The following is a 24,401-nucleotide window of genomic DNA, read 5'->3' as shown; positions in this document are numbered from 1 at the left end:
TCTTTTTGTGGGGCAAATAGATCTGTCACATTCCCACCAATGGTAAATCAGCCAGAGATACTTGTAATTTATTTTTAAGATCCTTTTTGCTATATAATTTCAATTTTATCATTATTTTGGTAAACACATTTTTACATATATTTATTGAATACCTACTATACACAAAACAGTATACTCAGCATGGATGAGGCAAAAAGAGGAATGTGATATAGATCCTCAAGGATCTTTTCCTAAAGAAAGGAAAACATATACACAAAGAACTATAATAAAAACTGCTTTACTGTAAATATTATGAGCTCTGTAGAATTTCAGATAATGGAGGGAGCATTTTGAGTGGATGATTTCGTGGAGACAAGAACATTTGACTAATGCACAAGACTTATAAATGAATATTAACATGGCAGTCAGCGTGAGGTAGGAATCCTGAAATGACAGTTCTTCCAAATGCCAAGAATTTTTCTGTATAAACTGAGAAAATCATTCTAATACTAGTAAATGGCTAATATCTAAACATTCCCATAAATACCAATTTAAGTTAAATAGTTGTACTTTTATAAATAAATACTTTGCATTTGGTGGGTAATTGCTGTTTTTGTTTTTAGGCCTTGAATATTGTGGTTCCTTTCATGTTTAAATATGCTGTAGACAGCCTCAACCAGATGTCGGGAAACATGCTGAACCTGAGTGATGCCCCAAATACAGTTGCAACCATGGCAACGGCAGTTCTGATTGGCTGTATGTGTGATTCTTTAATCTGTCTACAGGTGTTGACTTTCTTCAAGGGAGTTTCATTATATTTGAGTATCATATTTCACCACCAACACAACTTAGCATTTTGGATGTTTATCATTTTATGTGAAAGGTTTTTTTTAATGATATGAAGTCTTCTAAAAATTCATTGTGTGATTTACTTTTCAAACACTTCCTAACAAGTCTCATTTTCCAAGTGCTAGAAAATAGTAACATTAAACAAAACATTAAATTAATAGAAATCACTTCTAATAGTTAAAATCCTTATATCTTATACTTATTCAGCAAAGCTGCTTTCTTGTCTTTGTTAGCTGTTAATTAAGAAATAGCTAAATAGCAATATATGTACATTAATGCTTTGTCAAATTATTTTCAATAGCCATGGTACAAATCTACAATTTGTAGTGAACAGAACATGATGCTTTATGTTCCCTTGCATTAGAATGGTCTCTCTCAGACTCAGAGACTTGAGTATGGACATGCCTTTGTCAAGGCATTAGCTTTTTTAGGATCTAAATTTTATCATTTTTTATTTGGGGAAACTGAGTTGCATCAAAAAACCTCCACAGATACTGTACATTTATTCACAATAAGGCCATACGGGCTGCTATTTATTCAAAGTACTTTATTGGAAAAATCAATACACCCTAACTGTAGGGGAAAATAATACCTACAGGGATCCATGGTTGGTGGAAAGATTGGTTTTTCCTAGGCTATGTGCTTTCTAGATTTCTTTTAGTGTAAATGTTCTGTGATATATTCATTCATTATACATAATGAATAAAACCCTACCATTTTTACGTTCCTGATTCCAATGCTTTTATAACCCATTTTTTCTTTTGAATATATTGTTATGTTAGATGGTGTATCAAGAGCTGGAGCTGCCTTTTTTAATGAAGTTCGAAATGCAGTGTTTGGCAAGGTAGCCCAAAATTCTATCCGAAGAATAGCCAAAAATGTCTTTCTCCATCTTCACAACCTGGATCTGGCTTTCCACCTGAGCAGACAGACAGGAGCTTTATCGAAGGCTATTGACAGAGGGACAAGGGGTATCAGTTTTGTCCTGAGTGCTTTAGTGTTTAATCTTCTTCCCATCATATTTGAGGTGTCTCTTGTCAGTGGTGTCTTGGTAAGTAAAACATTTTTCATAACAAACTTTTATCATACATTTTCTTTAGTAGCTATTTAGTACTGGAAGCTGTTGTGTTATTACATGCCCATGATTCAAAAGCAAAATTTCATGGTGCCAGAAGAATTATGCAGTTTGTTTAATTATTTTGCCACGAGCTTCAAAGGACTGTCCCAAGTCTTTATCATGTTGTTACTATAAAAGCTGTTGAGTTTTAAACATAGATCAGTCATTTAACTAGTGCTTACAGTTTTTTTGTTAGCAAGATTTTTATGTGTGACGTTGGACTGGCATGCTCAGATTATCTAGGTTGCTATTCATTTACAATATTTTAAGCAGTTTCATATTTCATAATTAAAATGTACGTGTATATTTTTATTTCTTTTAAGGTTTATGTACTATTTTTATTGCCAGCATTTGACAGTAGTATCAGGGTGGCAAGTGCAGTTTGATTTTCTTTTCTTGTTACCCAAAGTGGATTTTCTAAGGTATTTGATTTCTCACTCAATTTTTCATTTATGCATTTCCTATAATTTTTATTAAAATATTTTGACTGAAATTAGCTGTTGTTTACTATAAACTATAGGGCAAGAACAATGTTTCCCATTTCTTCTTTTGCTTTCTCCAGTATTACAAATGCGGTGCCCAGTTTGCGTTGGTGACCCTTGGGACGCTTAGTGCATATACCGCATTCACAGTGGCTGTCACACGGTGGAGGTAAGGTATTCCCCAGAGGCCAGTCAAGGTTCAGAAATTCGTTATGCTCTTATAATAGACGTTTCATGCCTGTGCAACTCTTTGTCTTGCAGAACTAGATTTAGAATAGAGATGAACAGAGCGGATAATGATGCGGGTAATGCTGCCATTGATTCGCTGCTAAATTATGAAACTGTGAAGGTAATATGTTTAATTATATTTTCCTCTGCCTTTCACTTTCACACTGAACTAAGATTTGTTCTGTCATTTAATTTAATGGGCACTGTAAGTTAGAGCTTTAGATTAAGATAGAACTTCTAAGTGTAATGGAATAATAGTACTCTATTGTTTTCCTATTGTTTAGAAATCACCCTATTCACTTCAGTTTTTGGTTAACCCCATCAGAATTTTACCTTTCAAATTAATTTAGAAGTGATAAAAGTATGGTTACCATATTTAGCATTCAGGGTGAACACTAAGTTAATCAAAATGGTATGTAAAGTCCTGTTTCTGTACTCCTCAGAGTGGCTATCATTGTGCTTTTCAGTAATTCCTTCATTTATTTGTTCACTTTTGATATTACTGAATGTCTCTTACATGCAAAGCACTATGCTAAGTGCTGTGATGGAGAACGGTGGTAAAAAATGATTAATACTCAATCCTTGCCCTCCCAGAATTTGCTAATGTACTGGGAGAGTAAAAGTACGCAAGTGACTATACATGAAGGTATAATGACGCAGTGCAGCAGTGAGAACTGTCCATTCAAAGTCTTGGGAAATCAGAAGTCTTTTTGAAGGAAGTGAAATTGGCAGTTATTTTTAGATCTGGGTTTAAATTAATCATTCAGTAAATGTTTGTGGGATGGATTTTATGGACTTTACAAATACAGTTCATTTTGGAAAGCTGCAGTGGTTATCATAGTCCAGTATATTAAAAGTTAGTTTTAGAATGAAATATGCAATACAAAATCATCTGTAGATGAATTTCAGTGAAAAGGATACTATAGTAATGCATAAGAGAGTAAGTTATATTTATGTAATTGCTATTTCTGTGTATTTTATAGTATTTTAATAATGAAAACTATGAAGCCCAAAGATATGATGGATTTTTGAAGTCATATGAGACTGCTTCACTGAAAAGTACTTCTACTCTGGCTATGCTGAACTTTGGTCAAAATGCTATTTTCAGTGTTGGTTTAACGGCTATAATGGTGCTTGCCAGTCAGGGAATTGTGGCAGGTAATGGATCTGCGGATTTCAGATACATTTTACCTAACCTTTATAAATAAAGATTAATGGAAGGAATGCGTATATTAGTCTTAATTATAAAGCATAGTAAGGTGCTTGAACATCCTTAGAGTACTTTCCTTTTTGTATCAGAACGTATTCTCTTGATAGCATGGTACTATTTTTTTACTTTCTTTAGTTCAATGCTCCAAGTTTAGCACAGGCTCTCTCATTGATTGGGATTACTGTTTACACATACTGTTTTTTTCAGAAGTGACTTTTTTTAGCATCTAATGTTTCTAATTTGTAGACCTAGAAAGCAATGTAATAATGTAGTGTTTAGTCAAAGAACTAAAATGCAAGCAGTTTTTTTGAATTATTAGTAATCTTTGTTCTACTAGTTTTTCATTTGCAAAACATTTTGAAAGTAAATTATGTCTGTGTTGCTTTTCTGTAACTTGCCCGCTCGATTAGAATTCATTCATTCACTGAATACGTTTTATCATCATGATAATATCCATTGCTCCAATTTTTAATATATGTTCTTTTTTTGTAAATTTCTGTTGTACATTATAGAGAAACTTGTTAGTGTCTTAGGAAGAAAGGAGAAGTTTTTAGCCTTCTGTATTTCTATCAAACCACTTTCTTTTATATGTATACACACATATATGTGTAATGTATAGTGACTTAGGGGTGGACTTTTCCCATTCCACCTAGCATATATCAAATTCCTTAAATTTCTAAATTGTGGATCAAATTGCTTTGAAATTATAGTAATTCTGACAGTTACTGATTATGTACATTTTGAACTGTATCCCAGAATAAGACTATCAATTTCTCTATCTTAAGCAGGAAACGCTTATAATATCGAAAATATCCTTTTTTTTCCTTGTACCAACTTCATGTCAAGGTACCCTAACTGTTGGAGATCTAGTAATGGTGAATGGACTGCTGTTTCAGCTTTCATTACCTCTCAATTTTCTGGGAACTGTATATAGAGAAACTAGACAAGCACTCATAGACATGAACACCTTGTTTACTCTACTCAAAGTAGACACCCGAATTAAAGTAAGTAATCTACTTACCACCTTTCAAAAGTATTTGAGCATCTCCCATTAATAGAATTGTTTTAGGGGAATGTTCTTAAAGTACCATGTCGACAAATTCTTTTTTGCAGGAATTAGAATTATCATGTATTAAGAGGTTGTGATAGCATTTACTTCTGTGTTTAGAAACCTTATGGTGTTGACAAAGAACATTATACCTAGACCCTAAATTTTGTAAATTGATGATTTGTACGTGCACTTGATTTATTTCTGCTAATAATAATATACAATGTAAATCGCCTCTCCTCACGTCCTCAACCTCCTTAATCCCCTGCTCACCTTCCCTCTACCCACTCCCCGCAGATTGCCCAGAAATCACTTTTTTACTTTATCAGTGAGGTGTGAAACAATCAAATCTTTAGCAGCATGCTTAAAAGTAATCTAACTCCACTTAAAAACCTTCTCCTTCCCCATTATTTTCCTTTTTCTTTCTGTGATTTAGAAAGTTTTCTGCATAGGTATACTCTAAGTGGTATGTAAAAGTGATTTTTCCCCCCTCTTCTCTGACAGGACAAAGTAATGGCATCGCCCCTTCAGATCACACCACAGACAGCTACAGTGGCCTTTGATAATGTGCATTTTGAATACATTGAGGGGCAGAAAGTCCTTAGTGGAATATCTTTTGAAGTCCCTGCAGGAAAAAAAGTGGCCATTGTTGGAGGTAGTGGGTCAGGGTGGGTAATTCAGTTATTTATAAAATTCTACATCATTGATTGTTGATTCCCAATGCGATGTTTTTTTTTTCTTTTTCATAATAAAATGATTATAGTGGTTTAAAACAGGGGTTCCCTAATGCCAGTAAGAGCTAAATAACCTTTCCTTTTCTTCAATTTCAGGAAGAGCACAATAGTGAGGTTGTTATTTCGCTTCTATGAGCCTCAAAAGGGTAATATTTACCTTGCTGGTCAAAATATACAAGATGTGAGCTTGGAAAGCCTTCGGAAAGCAGTGGGAGTAGTACCTCAGGTAATTTATTTTTTTATTTTTCTTTAGTTATTTTCTTTTTTTATATAGCTGTTTTTGAAATTGAGGTAAAATTGGTTTACAATGTTATTTTGTGTTTTAGAGGTATAAGATCCCCCACTTCAGGTGTTGGTACTATATCACGCCATCACCATAGTCCATCCCCAGAGTCCATTGTGCTCCCTCCCTACTTTGTTCTCATCTTTCTCCCTCCCCTCTCCCTCTGGTAGCCTTTGTTCTGCAGTCAGCTTTCTAGGGTTGTTAGTTTGATTGTATCTGACCCTTTGTTTGGTTTCTCTCTCTCTATGTAAGTGACACCATTGGGTATTTGCCTTTCTCTTTCTGACTCACTTAGCTTAACGTAATCCCCTCCAGCTCCATCCATGTATGGCAAGAGTTTATCTTTTTTAAGAGCTGAGTAGTATTCCATCATGTTATACCACAAAAAGATAAAACATAGTTGAAGAAATATTTATTGCATTGGTGGATCTTTTACACGAATAATTTGTGTCTAAGAAGTCAAAATACACTAGTGTAGTAGGAAGTATTAGGCCCTGTAGATCAAATCTGTTACCAAAAAGACAAATTAAATGTGAATGGAAAGTCTGCATGATAGATTTCTAAGCCTTAAAAAGATAGAATAACATAAAAGAAATAGCAGAGACTTAAGTTAAACAACTGGAATCTACACCCAGCTCTAACCCTTCTAACTTCCGTGGTATTGGGTCACAGTTTGATCATCTAAAATAATGAAACCATCTTTCTTAATAGGATAGATAATTATCATGGATTAGATGTAATATGTTTAAAGTACAAGCATAGTATCCATCACATAATTGTTTAGTAAATGAAAACTCAATTTTGAACAGTTTGACATAGTAAATTTATAGAAATTATAAAGCAGTTTAACTGCCGACTTCAAGTTTATACATATATATACTTATATATACTTATATACTACTTATATATACTTATATACTACTGTCTTTTAAGTACCAAGCACAGTGCCTGACCAGTAGTAAATATTTAACAAGTATTTCCTGAAAAGATTTCAAGGGAAAAAATTCATAGGAAGGTCTGAGAAGACAAGGAGGAAATAATCTTATAGGGCGTTAGTTTTTCTTATGTTCAAAGCTAATAGAAAAGCCTGGTAACTAGTTGTAGCTAGTATATATTATAAACCTGGTTCCTGGAATCATAATCCAATCTCTGGGAGGGATCAGACAGGGATATATAACTTATAAAAAGTCCCCAAGTGATCTGACACTTGACATTCTGCCCTGTTCTCCCTTTCATTGAGAATCCCAAATTGATTGTTATTGTTCATGAATCACCTAGGGAGGTTTTTGAAATTTTAACTCTCTTTCACATATACCTTAGCTCTTAGGGCAGTGTAGGGACCAGAAACCTGCATTTTTTAATATACCTCGTAGGCTATTCCTATGTAGATGACATGTAGACTATATGTTGAGAAACATGGATATCTAAACCGTACTGAATTCTGGGCTTTGCCACTTATGTCTCTGTCCTCATCCGTGTAGCTATATCCCTGCCATTCTCCTGGGGCTATGTAACAATTGTTCCTGTTATTTTGAAAAATAAAACCTTTTATTCACTAAGGAAAAATAAATGAAAGCTGCTCATCTTCATTGGAGGTTTTAGCAATATAAATTAAACCAACAAAAGTATACCAATTTTCACCTATCAGATTGTAAGAATTTTGAAATTTATGATGTCCAGTTAGGGCAAGGTTATGGAACATGACTAGTCTGTTGTTTTATTGTAGAAGTAGATAGCTTTCCTGGTGAGCAAATTGGTAATATACATTAAGAGCCTGAAAAATATTCCCAGATAATAATTCTGCCTCTAGAATTTTTTAGTAAGGTAATAAGCAGATGTGAACCAAATTTTTCTGCAAAGATGTTCATTGCAGCATTTTTAAAAGCAGAAGTTGAAAACAGTGTAAACATCCAACAGTAAGTAGATGATTAAGTTATCATAGCACCAAATGTGTTCTAGCCATTTATAAATGTCACATTTGTAAAGAATATTAAGTGTCACCACAAAGATACAAAGTTTGTTGAAAAAGAGGATACCAAACAAAATGTGATATGCAAATTTTATATTAAATGAATATACATATAAGTAGAGAAAAAAGGAAAAGATACACTAAAATGTTAATAGTAGTTGTTGGTGTATGTTGGGATTCTGGATTATTTTTAATTTTACCTTATTTTTTGTATTTTCAATGTTTCTAGTTACTATTTGCTTGACTTTTATTTCTGAATACAGTGTTTAAAAATAAATATTTTCTCTTAATAGAACTTTAAGTTCATTGAGTTGAATACATCTCAATGCAAGAAAATTTTACATTAGTAATAGGTATGTAAGTGAGTATTTGAAATAATATCTGTAACTCTGGGACTGATTATGATGTTAATTAAGATCTTAATGAGTATCCTGATAAATGGGACCTAATGTAGTCATTTATTTAATATTACTATTGCTTTTCAGCCATTTGGAGACTAAAACAAAGGTGCAAGATGGGTGCTTAATTTAAGTAAATTAGCTTTAGTGTGCCATGTTAGAATAAGTTGAATTACCAGTGAATGCTTGCAATGAATTTTTTTTTAAAAAATAAAAACAGCAAACTATCGTACTTAAATTTTATGTTTTTGGTATTTCAAATCCAATTTAAAAGCATTTAAGAAACATATTCAGTCTCATTAGTAATTAGGGAAATGATAATTTTTAAAATTTTGAATGACATACCATTATTTTACATCCTTGTTTATTTTTTTTTACAATGTAGGATTTCTCCCCTTAGGTGAGGTCACTATAGTTTTCCCACCATCAAAGCATCAGTAGTCCTCTGCCATATTTTACTGTGCTCTCCCCTCATACAGTCTTTCTCCCTTCCCCCTCCACCTCCTCCTAAATGTCTCAAATCTATGATCAGTTTCAAGGGTTGGTTTTAAAGTTTGTATTTGTCTGATCCTTTAAACCAAAGAATTCTATATTCTACATATATGTGAAAGCATCTGGTATTTATCTTTCTCCTTCTGGCTCACTTCACTTAGGTTAATCTTCCATTTCCATTTCCATCCATGTTGCCACAAATGACATGAGTTTATATTTTTTGATCACTGAATAGTATTCCATATATATATATATATATATGAAATATATATATATATATGGAATACCATATATATATATGTATATATATCTTCTTGATTGAGTCATCTGTTCTGGAGCATTTAGGTTGTTTCCATATCTTGGTTATTGTAAATCGTGCTGTAAGTTTCCTTTAGAATTAGTGTTTTTGTGTTCTTTGGATAGATACATAGGAGTGGAATTACAGGGTTCTATGATAGATCCATTTTTAGTCTTTTGAGGAACTTCTGCTTTTCTTTCCATAGGGTCTGGACTAGTCTACATTCCCACCAATAGCGTGAGAAATTTCTTTTTTCTCCAAACTCTCACCAGCACTTGTTTCTGGTTTTTGTGATATGGGCCATTCTCACAGGTGTGAGGTGGTATCTCATTGTGGTTTTGATTTGCATTTCCCTGATGATAAGTGATGATGAACATTTTTTCATATGCCTGTTGGCCATCTGCATGTCTTCTTTGGAGAATTGCCTTTTTAGTTCTGCTGCTCCTTTTTTGATTGGTTTGCTTTGTTTTTGTTGAGTTGTATGATCTCTTTGTAGATCTTTGATAGTGGTCCCTTGTCAAGTATCTGGTGTACAGGTATTTTCTCCCATTCAGTGGAGTGTCTGTGTTTTGGTTACTGTCTCTTTTGCTATACAGAAGTTTTTTAGTTTGATGCAGTCCCAGTTGCTTATTTTCTCCTTTGTTTTCCTTGCTGCTGGAGAGGAGTCCTCAAAGATGTTTCTGAAGTTCATGTCAGGTCTTACATCCAAGTCTTTATCTTCGTGTATGGTATGAGATAGTGATCTAGTTTCATTCTTCGTATTTGGCAATCCAGTTTTCCTAGCTTCATCTTTATTGAAGAGGCTTTCCTTGTTCCAGTGTATTTAGTTTGCTCCTTTGTTGTAAATTAGTTGTCCATACATGTGTGGCTTTATTTCTGGGCTTTTGATTCTATTCTTTTGGTCTGTGTGTCTGTTTTTGTTCCAGTAAAATGCAGTTTTAATTATCATGGCTTAATAGTATAGTTTCAAATCAAAGTGAGATACATCCATTTTTCCCCTTTTTAGTCTGGAGAGCTTTGGCTATTCGGGGTTTTTTGTGGTTCCATATGAATTTCAGTAATCTTTGTTCTGTTTTTTTGAAGAATGCCAGGGAATGCTAATTTAAACCAAAAAACATTTTATCCCTAAAAATGGCAACAACTAATTTTTTTAAGATTTATTTTTATTTATGCATACAAGAACTGGGGTGTAGGCCATAGGTCTAGGGGGTGAGAGGATTCACCAGAGACAGAGTGGGAAGCAGAACATGTGGATCTACTGAAATATACTGCTGAGGGGAGCAGTGGGCAAGACAGGGGAGGTTTGCTGCACCATGAGGGTTAGCTCCCTGGCCGGGATTGAACTCAGGTCACAGTGGCTGTGGTAGCTTGATAGTACTGAGACGTTAATTCCTGTGCCACCAGGGGGGCTAAACAACTAATTTTTAATACCCAAAGTTGCTAAGTACATGAACAACTTGTACCATCATGCACATTGGTTGGAATGTATACTCTTGGAGCAATACTATCGAAGGATAAATGTATATAAGTGCTCACAGTTTCCTTCTTGGAATCCTTCTTACAGAAATATATGGGTGCATTGTAGTAGTGAAAATTTGGAAACCATGTTAAAGGTCATCAGTAGGGGAATGGATAAATTATATCTTCAGTATCATATAACTGTTAAAAAGAATGAGGTTGGTTTGTGTTACTGACATGAACAATCTCTAGGATATTATAAAGCAATTTGCAAAATACGTATAGTATGACCCCACTTGTGTTGAAAAAAAAAAAGTATATATTTAGGCATGTAAATGAATTGAAATAGTGTCTGATGCTACAAAACTAATTGTTCATGGTGATTAGATCTAGCAAGGAAAATGGGATTGCAGGGTCAAGAAGGTGATTATAGGGGTTATCACATTTTAGTCATCATTCCTTTATGTCTTTACTATTGTTTAAATTTTTTATAATGCCCATACATATACATATATGTATATTTCTGTAAATCTGCTCCAGGATGCTGTCCTTTTCCATAATACCATTTACTACAACCTCTTATATGGAAACATCAATGCTTCACCTGAGGAGGTGTATACAGTGGCAAAGTTAGCTGGACTTCACGATGCAATTCTTCGAATGCCACATGGATATGACACTCAAGTAGGGGAACGAGGACTCAAGCTTTCAGGTAATCAAATAGTTTAGACCTACTACCCACTGGTATACTTCTTTCAAACTTTAATTTATCAGAGCCATTTTCTGTAAATGTAATGATAGAGTACAAATTTAGTCCTCATCCAGTCACTTTTTTATTTATTTATATAAGCACTGGGTACAGTCAGAAGCGCAGGAGGGTGAGAGAATTCACCTGAGCCAGAGCAGGGAGCAGAACAGGCAGACTGACAAAATACACTGCCTCATCCAGTCACTTTTGATGAGATCCTCAGTCTCCTATTCTTCACTATAAACAATCTAACATGCTAGAAATAACTGTCCAAGTCATGCTTGTCTTTTTTATTCATTTGTAAGTACTTAGTAGTAAGTTATTAATAGTAAGTTATTGATACATATTCAATCAGTGTTAACTTGATAACCATAATTTTCATATCAAAGGAAATCCAAGATCATTATTTACCTTAGGAAGTAGCTACAGGAGGGCAGGCGGGAAAAGTATTTTAGTAGTAAATAATATATATCATGATAATTTCCTAGATCATTACAGGATATTTTCATTACTTTAGACGACCTTATACTTCATATACTTAACTGCTTTACTTTCCTTATAGCTAAAAGTTAATGTTTATGTCCCTACTGTTTCAGTGGTCAAGTAAATTTGGTGGTTTGTACATTTCTATTTAAGTGTTTAATTACAAGATTGCTAAGTTTACAATGAATTATCCTAAAATGACTTTGAAATTTTTAGAGAATCCATAAAAGTGTTTCTTTGCCCCACTTTTTTGTATTCCAAAAGTCTAATGATATCTAATGCCTGAAATAATCAGTGGAACTCATACAAACATACAACATTTATCTCATCTATTCTTCATTCTAGTTTAGTTTGAGTGCAAATGTATAGATTAAGGATGGGGTTAAGGCAAAAAGAGAATAAAGAGTTTTCATGAATCCACGTTCCTCCCCATTAGAAACTGGCTTCATTTATAACTTCAATTAGGTACATATTGTTTGCAAACTACTATGCTAAATGATTTTAGAGTTAAAATTAAAAAAGATGACGCATAAACAAAACCGCTTTCAAGGAATTTGTATTCTATTAGAAAATTTTGATACAGTTTTAGAAAATGCTAAGCAGATTATTTTCAGGTTAAGTTGTTTTGTAGTAATTTGGTTATTACTTGGTGGTATAAGATGCTCAGATCATTCCCGTCCACATTTATACATTACTATCACTCTTAATAGGTGTAGTTTCCAGTTACTAGCCCACCCCCATATTATGTGTCCATCTGATTAATCTAGAGCTCCTCATATAATATCATATAATATAGACTATCCTCTTGTATGACTGCTTCACATGCCATGCCACGTTCTTTTTTTCTTTCCTCTCTGCATGCCTTTAGGGGTGGGAATGGCTGAAGAAATTTTATTCTTTTTTTTTTTTTTTAAGATTTATTTATTTATTTATACAAGCACTGGGTACAGTCAGAAGTGCGGGAGGGTGAGAGAATTCACCAGAGCCAGAGCAGAGAACAGAACAGGCAGACTGACAAAGTACACTGCTGAGGGGAGCAGCAGGCGGCAGGAGAGGTCTGCGTGCCTTGTGGGGACCCGTGCCCGGCGGCCAGGGATTAAGCCGGCGCTACAGAGGCTGCAGGCAGTTTCACAACCCAGCGCTCAACTGCTGCGCCACTGGGGAGGCCCAGAAATTTTATTCTTATCTCCTTACAACCAAACCTCTTAAAATGAGTATTATATTATTTAGCATCTATGCTAATAATTATGTTAGAGAACAAACAAATCTTTCTTCTCCAGGTTCCAACATTCTATTAAATACAGTTAAAACTGGGTTGGTTTTCACTTGAAATTTCAGAGGTATGTCAAAACTAGTCCTTACTCTAAGTTTCTACTTCCGTTAGGAGCTTTCTGCTGCTGAGTTGCTAGTTGGGTAAGCAGATAACTCTGGTATGATGCCTGGCATCATTGAAGAATTTTGACCTTATGAAATAGGGAAGACTATGGATAGTATCACTATAAATTTACTACTATTAGACATAAGGAGCACCCTTTATTTTTTAAATGTAGCCATGAAGACCAAATAAAAATAAAATAATGCTTGGTATACCAGATAATTGACAGGGAGAGCTTACTTCCTGGAGAGGTTACTGAAGCTGAAAAATCTAAGTTTTTTCAGATGTTTGTAAATTAATGGATAATAGACAAGAAACCACAAGGCGACATCTCCTATACATCCAGCAATAGTTCTATGTAATATTGGTAACTTTAGACCTACCACGGTCCCATTATTTTTTACTGCAATATATTTCACAACAAATATGGGCTTGCATATTATAATAGGAAGAGCACTGGATTGGGAGTAAGTCAGATCTATTCCAGATACCACTGGAACTTACTCTGTAATTTCGAGCAAATCACTTAACCTTTCTGGACCTCTGTTTCTTTTGAATTTTAAAATGTCGCTGTTTGAGACCCATGGCAAATAACCAAGATGAAATAAACAGTATCAAATATATACCCTTAACTTGGAAAAATGCTGTTAAAATAATAGCTTATATCAAAAAATATCCTTGAAAATGGTCCTTTTTTATGTTGAGATAAAATTTAGTTATTCATAATTTCATGAATTTGTGTCTTGAAGTTTTGGGGTTTCATATACTATTTTTTTTTGTTTTGTTGATTCCTTAATACTGAAATTTTTCTAAGATTGCTCTTTACTGGGCAGTACCTATGAGAAAAAGTAGCATGTATATAATGAGCATATCTCTGGTAAGAGGAGTAATTGCAAAATCAAAGTTCTTACCTTCCTACCTTATTCTTTTTATCTTCCATAAAGTCAAAATCAGAATTACATTCATGTTTCAGGAAGTATAGTTTGACAAAAGATATCATATGTGAACTTAGATTCTAACAGCTTAGTGTATTCAACAGTGATCAATAGAAGAGATAAATGTTGATGGTATAATTTGGTAGTTATAATCAATGGAAATAGTAGAAGAATAAAATATGTCTGTATGCTACGCTTCCTTAAACTAAAATTTTTCTTAACAGGAGGAGAAAAGCAAAGAATAGCAATTGCAAGAGCCATTTTGAAGGACCCCCCAGTCATTCTCTATGATGAAGCCACTTCATCATTAGATTCGATTACTGAAGAGGTAAATACTGATGAAAATTCTTCAATTCTCAGTGCTTAACTTTTCTCTTTGTAAATTTCTGTTAATTGACTACATTCTTTTTATATTCTGAATGAACTTCAATTGGAGGTGCTATAAAGCAAAATACCTAGCCCTTTCCCCCCAGATAGCAAGTGCTAGCTATCACATTAAGTCCATTTGCAAGTGCATCTCCTTTTGGAACCACTTGACACCTTATGCTTTTGTTGTATTACTGTTGTATCTTGTAAGACTGACGGACTCACATAATTTGCAAAGGAAAAAGGCTTTAGTCTTTCTGCCAGTGCTACTTAATACTCATTAAAACAGGTCATGTGAATGATTGTGACCCAGTACATGCCAGAAAGCCTTTCAGCTTATCATGGAGCAACTTATTGAGGCGCCAGTCAAGCACACACAGTCTGTGACCTGGTCTTAATTTATATTTGTTTCATAGGAAATACTGTGAAACACCAAGATATTGTGGCACTCAGCAACTACACTGGACTTCATAACAACATTTTTTAAATTAAATACAAGTCTCAACAACAGTGATAATTTCCTGAACCAGTTTCCTTAATCTAGAACTGATGATAGCAGATGTTATTTGCTACTTGTCTCCATTCACCTACATTTTACTTGAATATATGGTAAAAAAAAAAACAACTATTGTTGAAGGACAGACCTAATTTCAGCTTTAGACCATTTATGACATGATATTTGTGTGTGGGCTTAAGTTTCAGAACACATTATTTGATTTTTTTAAAAAGATTTATTTATTTATTTATATAAGAACTGGGGTACAGGCCAGATGTTTGGGAGGGTGAGAGGATTCACCAGAGACAGAGCAGGGGCAGAACGGGCAGACTGATAAAATACACTGCTGAGGGGAGCAGCGGGCGAGACAGGAGAGGTCTGCTCGCCATGTGAGAACCTTGCTAGCCGGCCGGAATCAAACCAGTGCTGCAGAGGCTGCAGACAGCTTCACAGCGCCGTGCTCAACCCGCTGCGCCACCAGGGGAGGCCCCATATTATTTGATTTTAAGACAGCTTAATTTCTAAGTTTGATATGAAGGATTGTTATATTTATTTTTTTTATTATTATTTTTTTTTTAATAGAGGCATGCTTTATTTATTTATTTATTTGTTTGTTTGTTTGTTTTGTTTATACATGCACTGGGTACAGTCAGAAGCGCGGGAGGGTGAGAGAATTCACCAGAGCCAGAGCAGGGTGCAGAGCAGGCTGAAGGACCGAAGTACACTGCTGAGGGGAGCAGCGGGCGGCAGGAGAGGTCTGCGCGCCATGTGGGACCCTCCTCCAGTGGCCGGGGAGCAGCCGGGGATCGAACCGGCGCCGCAGAGGCTGCGGGCAGCTTCGCAACCCAGCGCTCAACCGCTGCGCCACCGGGGAGGCCCAGGATTGTTATATTTAAAGGGAATATTACGTAACACCCGATCCCATTCAGATGAAGAACCTGCTTATATAAGCACTTCATACCAAAAACTGTGTGTTCCACATTTAACACAAAAGTCCGACTAGTAGTCATTATTTTAGTCACATAGCTGTATTATCTCACAGAGCTAGCAAAGGACTGCTCAAATTTGGTCCTTTTTTTTTTTTTTACGTAGAAGAACTGGGGTGTAGGCCAGAGGGGTGGGAGGATCCACCAGAGACAGAGTGTGGAACTGAACAGGTGGATTGACTGAAATATACTGCTAAGGGGAGCAGCGGGCGAGACAGGAGAGGTCTGCTGCACCGTGTGGGTTCACTCCCTGGCCAGGGATCAAAGTCAGGTCATAGTGGTGATAGCACTGACACTTGACCCCTGGTGAGCCCCTAGGCCACCAGGGAGGCCCACATTTGGTCAATTTTAATGGGCCTTTTTTAAAAGTCTAGAGCATTCAGTATAATCTCAGAATTTAAGTTCAAGAGAATAAGGAAGAAAAGTTCCACAAACATTTACAGTTTTTCTTAGAATTGGCCCTGCATTTGATTTCCAGTCTGCCTAGTAAAATATGATGTCCTTTCCTGGTAACCATTATTCTTGGTAATTTTATTTCTTTAATAAATACAATGTTTAGAAATATTTTTAGAAACTTTTGGTATCTACCTCCCACCTCCACCCCCACACATATATACCTTATTTCCATCTGGACAGCTGTACTCAAGTTTCCATGTATACCTGAATATATATATATATATACAGCGCTCTTCAACTTTACAGACAGTAAACAAAAATGTACTTTTCAGAATGCATTAAAAAGTCACAGTGGTTTTGAAAAAGAAGTTTCCTCAGGTTAAACGTACAATTCAATTTGTCATACCCTCTGTCCTGAGTTTGAATTAAGGAAGAGCAAATTCTTCTGTACCCTTTGAGTATTTCTTTGGGAGACTTTTTCAGGTCCCAAAGATTTGAAAGACTCAAATCTTTCTTTTGATTTTTAAAAAATTTCTCTGCATTCTATCACTTGAATAGCTCCTCATTTTATTTTTTCTCTCATTGACCAGATAAACATTATATTGGGTTGTCGGAAAAGTCATGATACATTTTTGCAACAGATGACTCACTAGTGGAAGTATTAGAGCCATTCGCATCTATGTTATTGCTGGTCATTTGACAGTTGACCATTCTAGCTTCATTCTAAAAAAATTGAGGGCCTCCCTGGTTGCACAAGGGGTTAAGTCTCAGTGCTATCACCTCTACAGCCTGAGTTGGATGCCTGGCCAGGGACCTAACCTATCTGTGGCGCAGCAGACCTCTCCTGTCTTGCCTGCTGTTCCCCTTTAGCAGCGTGTATTTCAGTAGATTTGCCTGTTCTGCTCCCCACTCTGTCTCTAGTGAATCCTTTCACCCCCTGCACCTCTGACCTACACTCCAGTTCTTGTATGCATAAATAAATAAAATAAATTTTTTTAATTGAGCAATTTGGTTGAGTTTTAGAGATTTTACAAGTTGAAGATAGAAGACCAAACTCTGCATTTTCACCATATTTTACTGTTTTACCCCTGTAAAGTGAAGAACGTGCATCAAGCTTGTGAGAAGTTGCATAAAGTAGTTTATGGTTAGAATGTGCCACAAGAACGTCATTGCTGACGATGGTTCACGAAATTCCATGCTGGTGATTTTGATCTCAATGATGCTCCTCGGTCAGGGTGGCCCACCAAGGTTGATGACAACAAAATAAAGGCATTGATCAAGTCAGACCCACATTACATGACATAAGAGATTGCAAAAACATTGAACATCCATCATTAAAATGTTCACAACCACCTGAAAAAGCTGGGATACAGTTAAGCAAGCTCGATAATTGGGTTCCTCATGAACTCAAAGAGTTCATTTGACGACCCATATAAACATCTGCAATATGCTTATTAAATGTGAGAAAAATGATCCTTTTTTGAAGTGACTGATAACTGATGATAAGTAGATTCTTTACAACAATGTGGTGTGCAAACGGTCATGGTCCCAATGTGATAAGTCACCTCAAATGACATCAAAATATTCAGATATTCATCAGAGGAAAGTTATGCACTCAGTGTAGTGGGATTTTAAAGGTGTCGTGTTTTTTAAACTCCTACCAAGGAACCAAACAACCAATTGAAATGTGTACTATCAGCAACTGGGCAGTTTGAATGAATCCATTATCCAAAACTGTTCAGAGTTTGTTAATTGTAAAGGAGTTGTGTTCCATCATGACAGTGCAAGACCACACACAAGTGGGATCATCCATCAGAAATTATTGGAGCTTAAATGGGATGTTACCACATCCACCATACTCACCTGACCTTGTGCCATCAGTCTTCCACATGTTTTGCTCTCTTAAATAAAACTCCTTGCGTGGTATAACATTCAATTCAGATGAGGCTGTAAATCAGCACCTTGTTCAGTTTTTTGCTGATAAAAATATGTCCTTCTATGAGCAGGGAATGATGAAGCTCACTGAAAGACAGCAAAAGGTTATCAAAAAAAAAACAAAACAAAACAGGCGGGCCTCCCTGGTGGCGCAGCGGGTTGAGCGTAGCGCTGTGAAGCTGTCCGCAGCCTCTGCAGCGTGGGTTCAATCCCGGCCAGCCGGGGAGGATGCCACATGGTGCAGCAGACCTCTCCTGTCTCACCCGCTGCTCCCCTCAGCAGTGTCTTTGGTCCGTCTGCCTGTTCTGCTCCCCGCTCTGTCTCTGGGAAATCCTCTCACCCTCCTGCACATCTGGCCTGTACCCTGGTTCTTGTATAAATAAATGAATATATCTTAAAAAAAAAAAACAGGCAATATATCATTGATTGATCTTTATTCTTGATATTAGTAAATGACCTTTGAAAAATATAGAAAAAAAATCATGACTTTTCTACAACCTAATAGTTGGCTCTGTTCATATCATTGGAGTCATCATTATTTGTTTTTAAGTATAGAAAATATTCATAACCTCCTCCCAAACTTTGTAATTTAAAGAAATATTGCATATCTTTTTTAAAGTTTATTTTATTTATTTATGCATACAAGAACTGGGGTGTAGGCCAGAGGTGTGGGGGGTGAGAAGAGTCACCAAAGACAGAGTGGGGAGCGGAACAGGTGGATCTACAGAAATCCACTGCTAAGGGGAGCAGTGGGGAGACAGGAGAGGTCTGCTGCGCCATGTGGATCAGCTCCCCTGGCTGGGGATTGAATTCATGCTGCAGTGGCTGGATAGCTTGATAGCGCTGAGACATTAACCCCTGCGCTACCAGGGAGGCCCAATGTTGCATATCTTAAAGTCATGTTTGCCTTCTCTGTTTGATTTTTCTCCTATTTAGTAATTTATGAGATTAGGTCACGTTTTTGATAGTGGTATAAAGTTTACACAATGTATAATTAATTGGAATTTTATGTGTTCCTTTAGGAAATGTGTAATTATTTTGATTTACATTTACCTATTGTATGGATCTTATATTCCTTCTTCCTCTTTGTTGTCAAACTTGCAGACTATTCTTAGTTCCATGAGGGATGCAGTCAAACACAGAACTTCTATTTTCATTGCACACAGATTGTCAACAGTGGTTGATGCAGATGAAATCATTGTCTTGGCCCAGGTAAGAGAATTAACTTTTAAAGTTTAATACCTGAAGAAAATTGGAAATTATTATAAATAGAACTTAAGTAGTTTTTCTAAAGAATTTGTATTCTTAGAATGAGATTGAATCCTGGTAGGTTTCCATTTTTACCCCCTTTTGATGGGAAATAATATGTGTGACTTCTAAAAAGGAATGAACTGTATTAACTCACTCTATGAAAGTTTTAATAGCAAAATTATATCAGGAAAGCATTAAATCATTGTATGATACAAGTAGGTTTTAAAAGTATGTATGTAAATTTTTTCTCTATTCATTTTTGCTCTAGAGAATCTTTGATTAGTCTCTATTGTATTTTATATCTTCATTTTTCTAATAACTTGATGTCTAAAAGAAAACTACCAGAAAATCAAGTGGTTGTTTTCAACCATGACCATTTTTATTTTATCTTTTTCCTTATGGGGAAGATAAAGAAAAGGATAACCTGCTTAATCTCTTCTGAGGAAATTCCTATCTAAATGTCCTAAACCTAAACAAATCAGAGTACTGCTATTGTGATTGGTAAATTTGAAAATTGTAGTACTTCTCCTTTTCTCCTCTCTGTAAGACTATGTTCTCCCTATGTTCTCCCCTATGTTCTCCTGATTATGGCTAACACTGTTGATTTTTGCCTCACATTCAGCCTTTTTGATGATTATTTTTCACTTCTAATAAATAAACCTTTATTTATTTGAAATAATTTTATTTTATTTATTTTGAAAGCCTGAGTATTGGGAGTTAGAGAAAAGACACATGTACTTACTATAGAATTTTGGGGGTAATTTTTCATGCTGCTAAAATTCTTATAGGTTGTTTAGCTCTGTGGTGGTTATATTATGTCCTTTATAAGTTACATATGCACTTGAGACCCTAGGTCTTTTTGTTGGTTTGTCCATAAATGCTTATATTCATTAGAAAATAAATTGATTATTTTTCAGTATGACTGTACTAAATATCTTAAATGGGAAATTTTGTAAATATACCCTATTCTTGATGTTCAAGAATATGAAATAAAATCTGCTGTTTTGTGCTTTTCATTAAACTTTACATTTATATGCAGTAATGTAGATGGAGCTTTTTTTTGTTTTACAAATGTAAAATGTTAAAGTACTTTAGCAGGCCTGTGCTTATCTGCCTTATGCCATGAGGTTCAATATCTAAGCAGTTATATTACAACATTGGCACTTGGGTTTTAGATTATAATTAGAAATAATTTATTAATGATCATAGCACCTCTATGTAAAATTTTTCTATGCTTATAATTTGATGGTTCTTTAATTGCTTGGTTATTAATATCAAAGATTTTAATTTTCTAGTTAAATCAGTGTAACCTCATGTGCTCTGTCAGCAGTCTCTTATAATAATAGTAAGTCCACCTATGAAATAGTGTTCTCAAGGTCCTTCCTCAATCCTTGAGGCCTGGTGATTATCCCCTTCCAACCTTAGCAAGAGGCTGTAGGTTTATCTATCAGAAAATTAATAATTCAGTCCCTTGAGTCAGAAACACAAGGAAGATACTCAGCACTTTAACAAAGAGGAGAGAGATTAACTTGAAATCAAAAGATACTGATGGATAAGATCACACCAATTGTTTATTTTTTCTACCACCACTCCTTCCCTCATAAGTAGATAATTTAAGTGTTCTTTGGAGAAACAAAAGTGGTCCTCGGAAAAAGAAAAGAGATTCATATTTGGGGACCCCAACAAAATGACCAGGTACCCACTTGTTCATCCAACAGTGAAAAAGTTGAAAAGCTTACTCAAGCACACAGGACTGGTCAGCTTTTTAGTCCTTCCGTCTTAAATGTCAGTACACAATAAAGACCTCCAGAACAAGCAGGAAAAAAAGGAATTCAGTAGCAAATGTGAAAAATGCCAAGAGCATAAGAAAACTTTAAACATATAATTAGAATCATCCAGAAATATAGCATTCTAAAGTAAGGATAGATGCTGTTAGAAAAAAGGAGACTTATATGGCATGAGTTCCAGGATATGTTCTTAAATGAATAAAAGTAAGTTGCAAAAGACTATCTAGTGTGCTACCTTTTGCAAGGGGGGTGGGGGGGGCAGGAATATACGTATATCTACTTATTTCTGCAAAAAGAAACTCATGGAAAATAAAGTAGAAACTAAAGAAACTGGGTACTGACAGGACTGGCTACTGATAGGGTAGATGGAAATAGAAGAGAGAGGGGAGGGAAGGAGACGCCTAATTATGCTTTTTTATATTTTATTTTTACTTTGAACAATGCTAATGTTCTTATATATTCAAATACTTAAAAATCAATAGGATGGAGGAAAAAAATGAATACAGAGTGAATTATAATTATATGATAAATAAATAACATAACCATACAGAAGGAAAATATATTTAAGCCAAGTAACTTTTACTCTGATTATATACCTTTTGTGTAATATATTAAGAACAAAAATAACTCAAAGAAAATATAAACTTAAGAAGTTGGTAGTAGTAGTATTGGAATAGCCATTTTGAAACTATTTTGTATCTATTGTATGACTAAATAAATACACTAATTAGTATTGTTGGGAAACAGGTCTTTCTTAGGAAAAGAAAGATACAAATATGGAATGGGAGAAGAAGAGAAACAATTCTGTGGTGTTACATTGGAATAGAATTATCACTATGAATTCATTATAGAAAAAAAGTTTCTGATTCTGTTCACTGAGTGCCAGATCTTCCATAATAGGAAATATATGTGTATATGTGTGTGTATATATGTGTGTGTGTGTGTGTGTGTATGTTTGTGTATATGTTTGGAGGAGGAGCCAAAACTGTTCTTTTTGGTTTAAGCTTTGAAATATTACTGGACTTTAAACTATATACATATGTGTTTTAATTCAAATAAAACTTTAATTTATGCATTTTATTGCATGATAATTTTTGTGATTATTTCATTGGTATTTTCACAAAAATAATTCTATTCTCTGTAATAATTTTTTATGAGATTTTTCATTTAAGAATTTATTTTGTATTTGACACAATAAAGAGAAGTTGAAAATGAGTAATCATGGGGACTTTCGTGCCAATGAAAAGGTATACATATAACAAAGTTGAGTACTGCATTCTTCAAGACCCAAAGCAGTTAAAACATCTAAGCACAGTTATTCTTTCTTAGACTGCCCATCCAATAATCAAGGAGGATGCTTAAACACTCAGAAGTGGACACAGGCAAATTTCAGTTATTTTGCTTAAGGATATATTTTTAAAGGTCCTATCACCAGGAGTACCAGTAAAGGTGACAAAATTCCCTTTGTCTCCCAGCATGTTTAACAGTCGATGTCAAGAGACATATTAATTATAGATAAGAGTTTAGAATCTTTACCAAATCTACCCAGTGTTAGATTTAATAGTCATTGTTAGCAGGCCTCCCTGGTGGCGCAAGTGGTTAAGATGCAACCTATGAAGCAATCTGCAGCCTCTGCAGCACAAGTTTGATCCTGGCTGGCCAGGGAGCAACCCACATGGCGCAGCAGACCTCTCCTGACTCACCCACTGTTCCCCTTAGCAGTGGACTTTGGTCAATCTGCCTGTTCTGTTCTCCGCTCTGTCTCTGGTGAATCCTCTCACCTCTTGCCTGTACCCCAACTCTTATATGTATAAATAAAAATAAATCTTAAAAAAATAGTCATTGTTAGCAGAAACAGCTCCTGGAAGAAGTAAATTTTCCATGGAGAAATCTTTTTTTTATTTCAAAGTACACAAGGATTTGGGTATATTATTTTAAAATCCTTTAGATCCTTGTATAAATAACAGTGCTTTTGATTAAATGCTTATGATTACAGAAAATATCACCCTTAAAAATATTTTGCCTTCCTTTTTTTGCCCTTCAAAATGAAAAATTAAACATTGGAGTTTGATATCCATTAGGTGAAATAGTTTGCAGTATATGGAATTCATAGCTTTTTGTTTGTCCACTGGAGTGATAATGCAGCAGTGAAGAAAGCATTACTACCTCAAATTTTCCCACTTATACTATGGATAAACAGTTGGGACAGCTATTTTCATGAGTCAAATCCTTAGATAGTGTTATGTATTTTCAGTTGTTGTGCTAGTTAATATGACCTTTTTCTATGTTTCTCTGTTTTTGCTTTCTTAGGGTAGAGTAGCAGAACGTGGTACCCACCATGGTTTGCTTGCAAACCCTAGCAGTATCTATTCAGAAATGTGGCATACACAGAGCAGCCGTGTGCAGAGCCATAACCCCAAATGGGATGCAAAGAAAGAAAATATGTCCAAAGAGGAGGAAAGGAAGAAACTACAAGAAGAAATTGTCAACAGTGTGAAAGGCTGTGGAAACTGTTCCTGCTAAGGCACATGAGACATTTTCTTTTCTTTTTCTTGACCACACATTTGCACTGAAGCAGAATTGTTCTATTAAAAAAAAATCACACATTCTCATTTTCTAGAATCCTTTTAGATAAGATTTATTTGAAAGGGGATTTGAGTTTTACATCTTTACAGTTGATTTAATGTAGTATCTATATTTATCCCCCAATTGTTTTCCTCTTACATCCTTAGATGTGTTCAAAGCATAATTTTTGTCACTGTTTTACTTCACCCAATTTCATTTCTGAGGCTATTAGATATCCACAACCAAATGAATCAAACTGCTTTCCAAATTTTTGTAGTTTTTAAATCCTCCTCAATGCTGCCAATCTAGATGGAAAGTGTTTCTATTTAAAAACAAAAAAAAAAACAGGAAATTGGAGGTTCATTGGTTCTCTTCCCCATCCCTCACTAAAATACTTCTGTGATATGAAATGAATTTATAAGCACATTAAAAATTAGAGCTTACCAGAAATAGACATGCATACTTCAGATGTCTTGGTATAGATATCTATAATTACATTTTAAAAAGTACTTGTCATTATAAACCTTTTGGAA

General features: G+C 35.0%; 1 protein-coding gene across 5 annotated transcripts in view; it reads left to right on the top strand.

Moving 5' to 3' along the window:
• Positions 1–23,826, top strand: part of ABCB7 (ATP binding cassette subfamily B member 7) — a gene marked incomplete at its 3' end in the record, with an annotated part of 92,132 nt that extends 68,306 nt beyond the window's left edge. For all 5 annotated transcript variants that reach the window (XM_084259241.1, XM_084259243.1, XM_084259240.1 and 2 more), the window contains 12 exons: positions 603–735; positions 1,611–1,879; positions 2,508–2,596; positions 2,689–2,776; positions 3,639–3,813; positions 4,712–4,869; positions 5,418–5,581; positions 5,744–5,873; positions 11,086–11,257; positions 14,311–14,414; positions 19,370–19,477; positions 23,614–23,826. In XM_084259241.1, the coding sequence (XP_084115367.1) occupies positions 603–735; positions 1,611–1,879; positions 2,508–2,596; positions 2,689–2,776; positions 3,639–3,813; positions 4,712–4,869; positions 5,418–5,581; positions 5,744–5,873; positions 11,086–11,257; positions 14,311–14,414; positions 19,370–19,477; positions 23,614–23,826 (1,803 nt within the window). The remainder of the gene's footprint in view (positions 1–602; positions 736–1,610; positions 1,880–2,507; positions 2,597–2,688; positions 2,777–3,638; positions 3,814–4,711; positions 4,870–5,417; positions 5,582–5,743; positions 5,874–11,085; positions 11,258–14,310; positions 14,415–19,369; positions 19,478–23,613) is intronic.
• Between the last annotated feature and the right edge of the window lie 575 nt (positions 23,827–24,401).

This window comes from Talpa europaea, assembly GCF_964194135.1.
Source record: "Talpa europaea genome assembly, chromosome: X".
NCBI classification, from domain to species: Eukaryota; Metazoa; Chordata; class Mammalia; order Eulipotyphla; family Talpidae; genus Talpa; species Talpa europaea.
The sequence above is the reverse complement of the archived record's forward strand: the minus strand, read 5'-3'. Positions and strand labels throughout refer to the sequence as shown.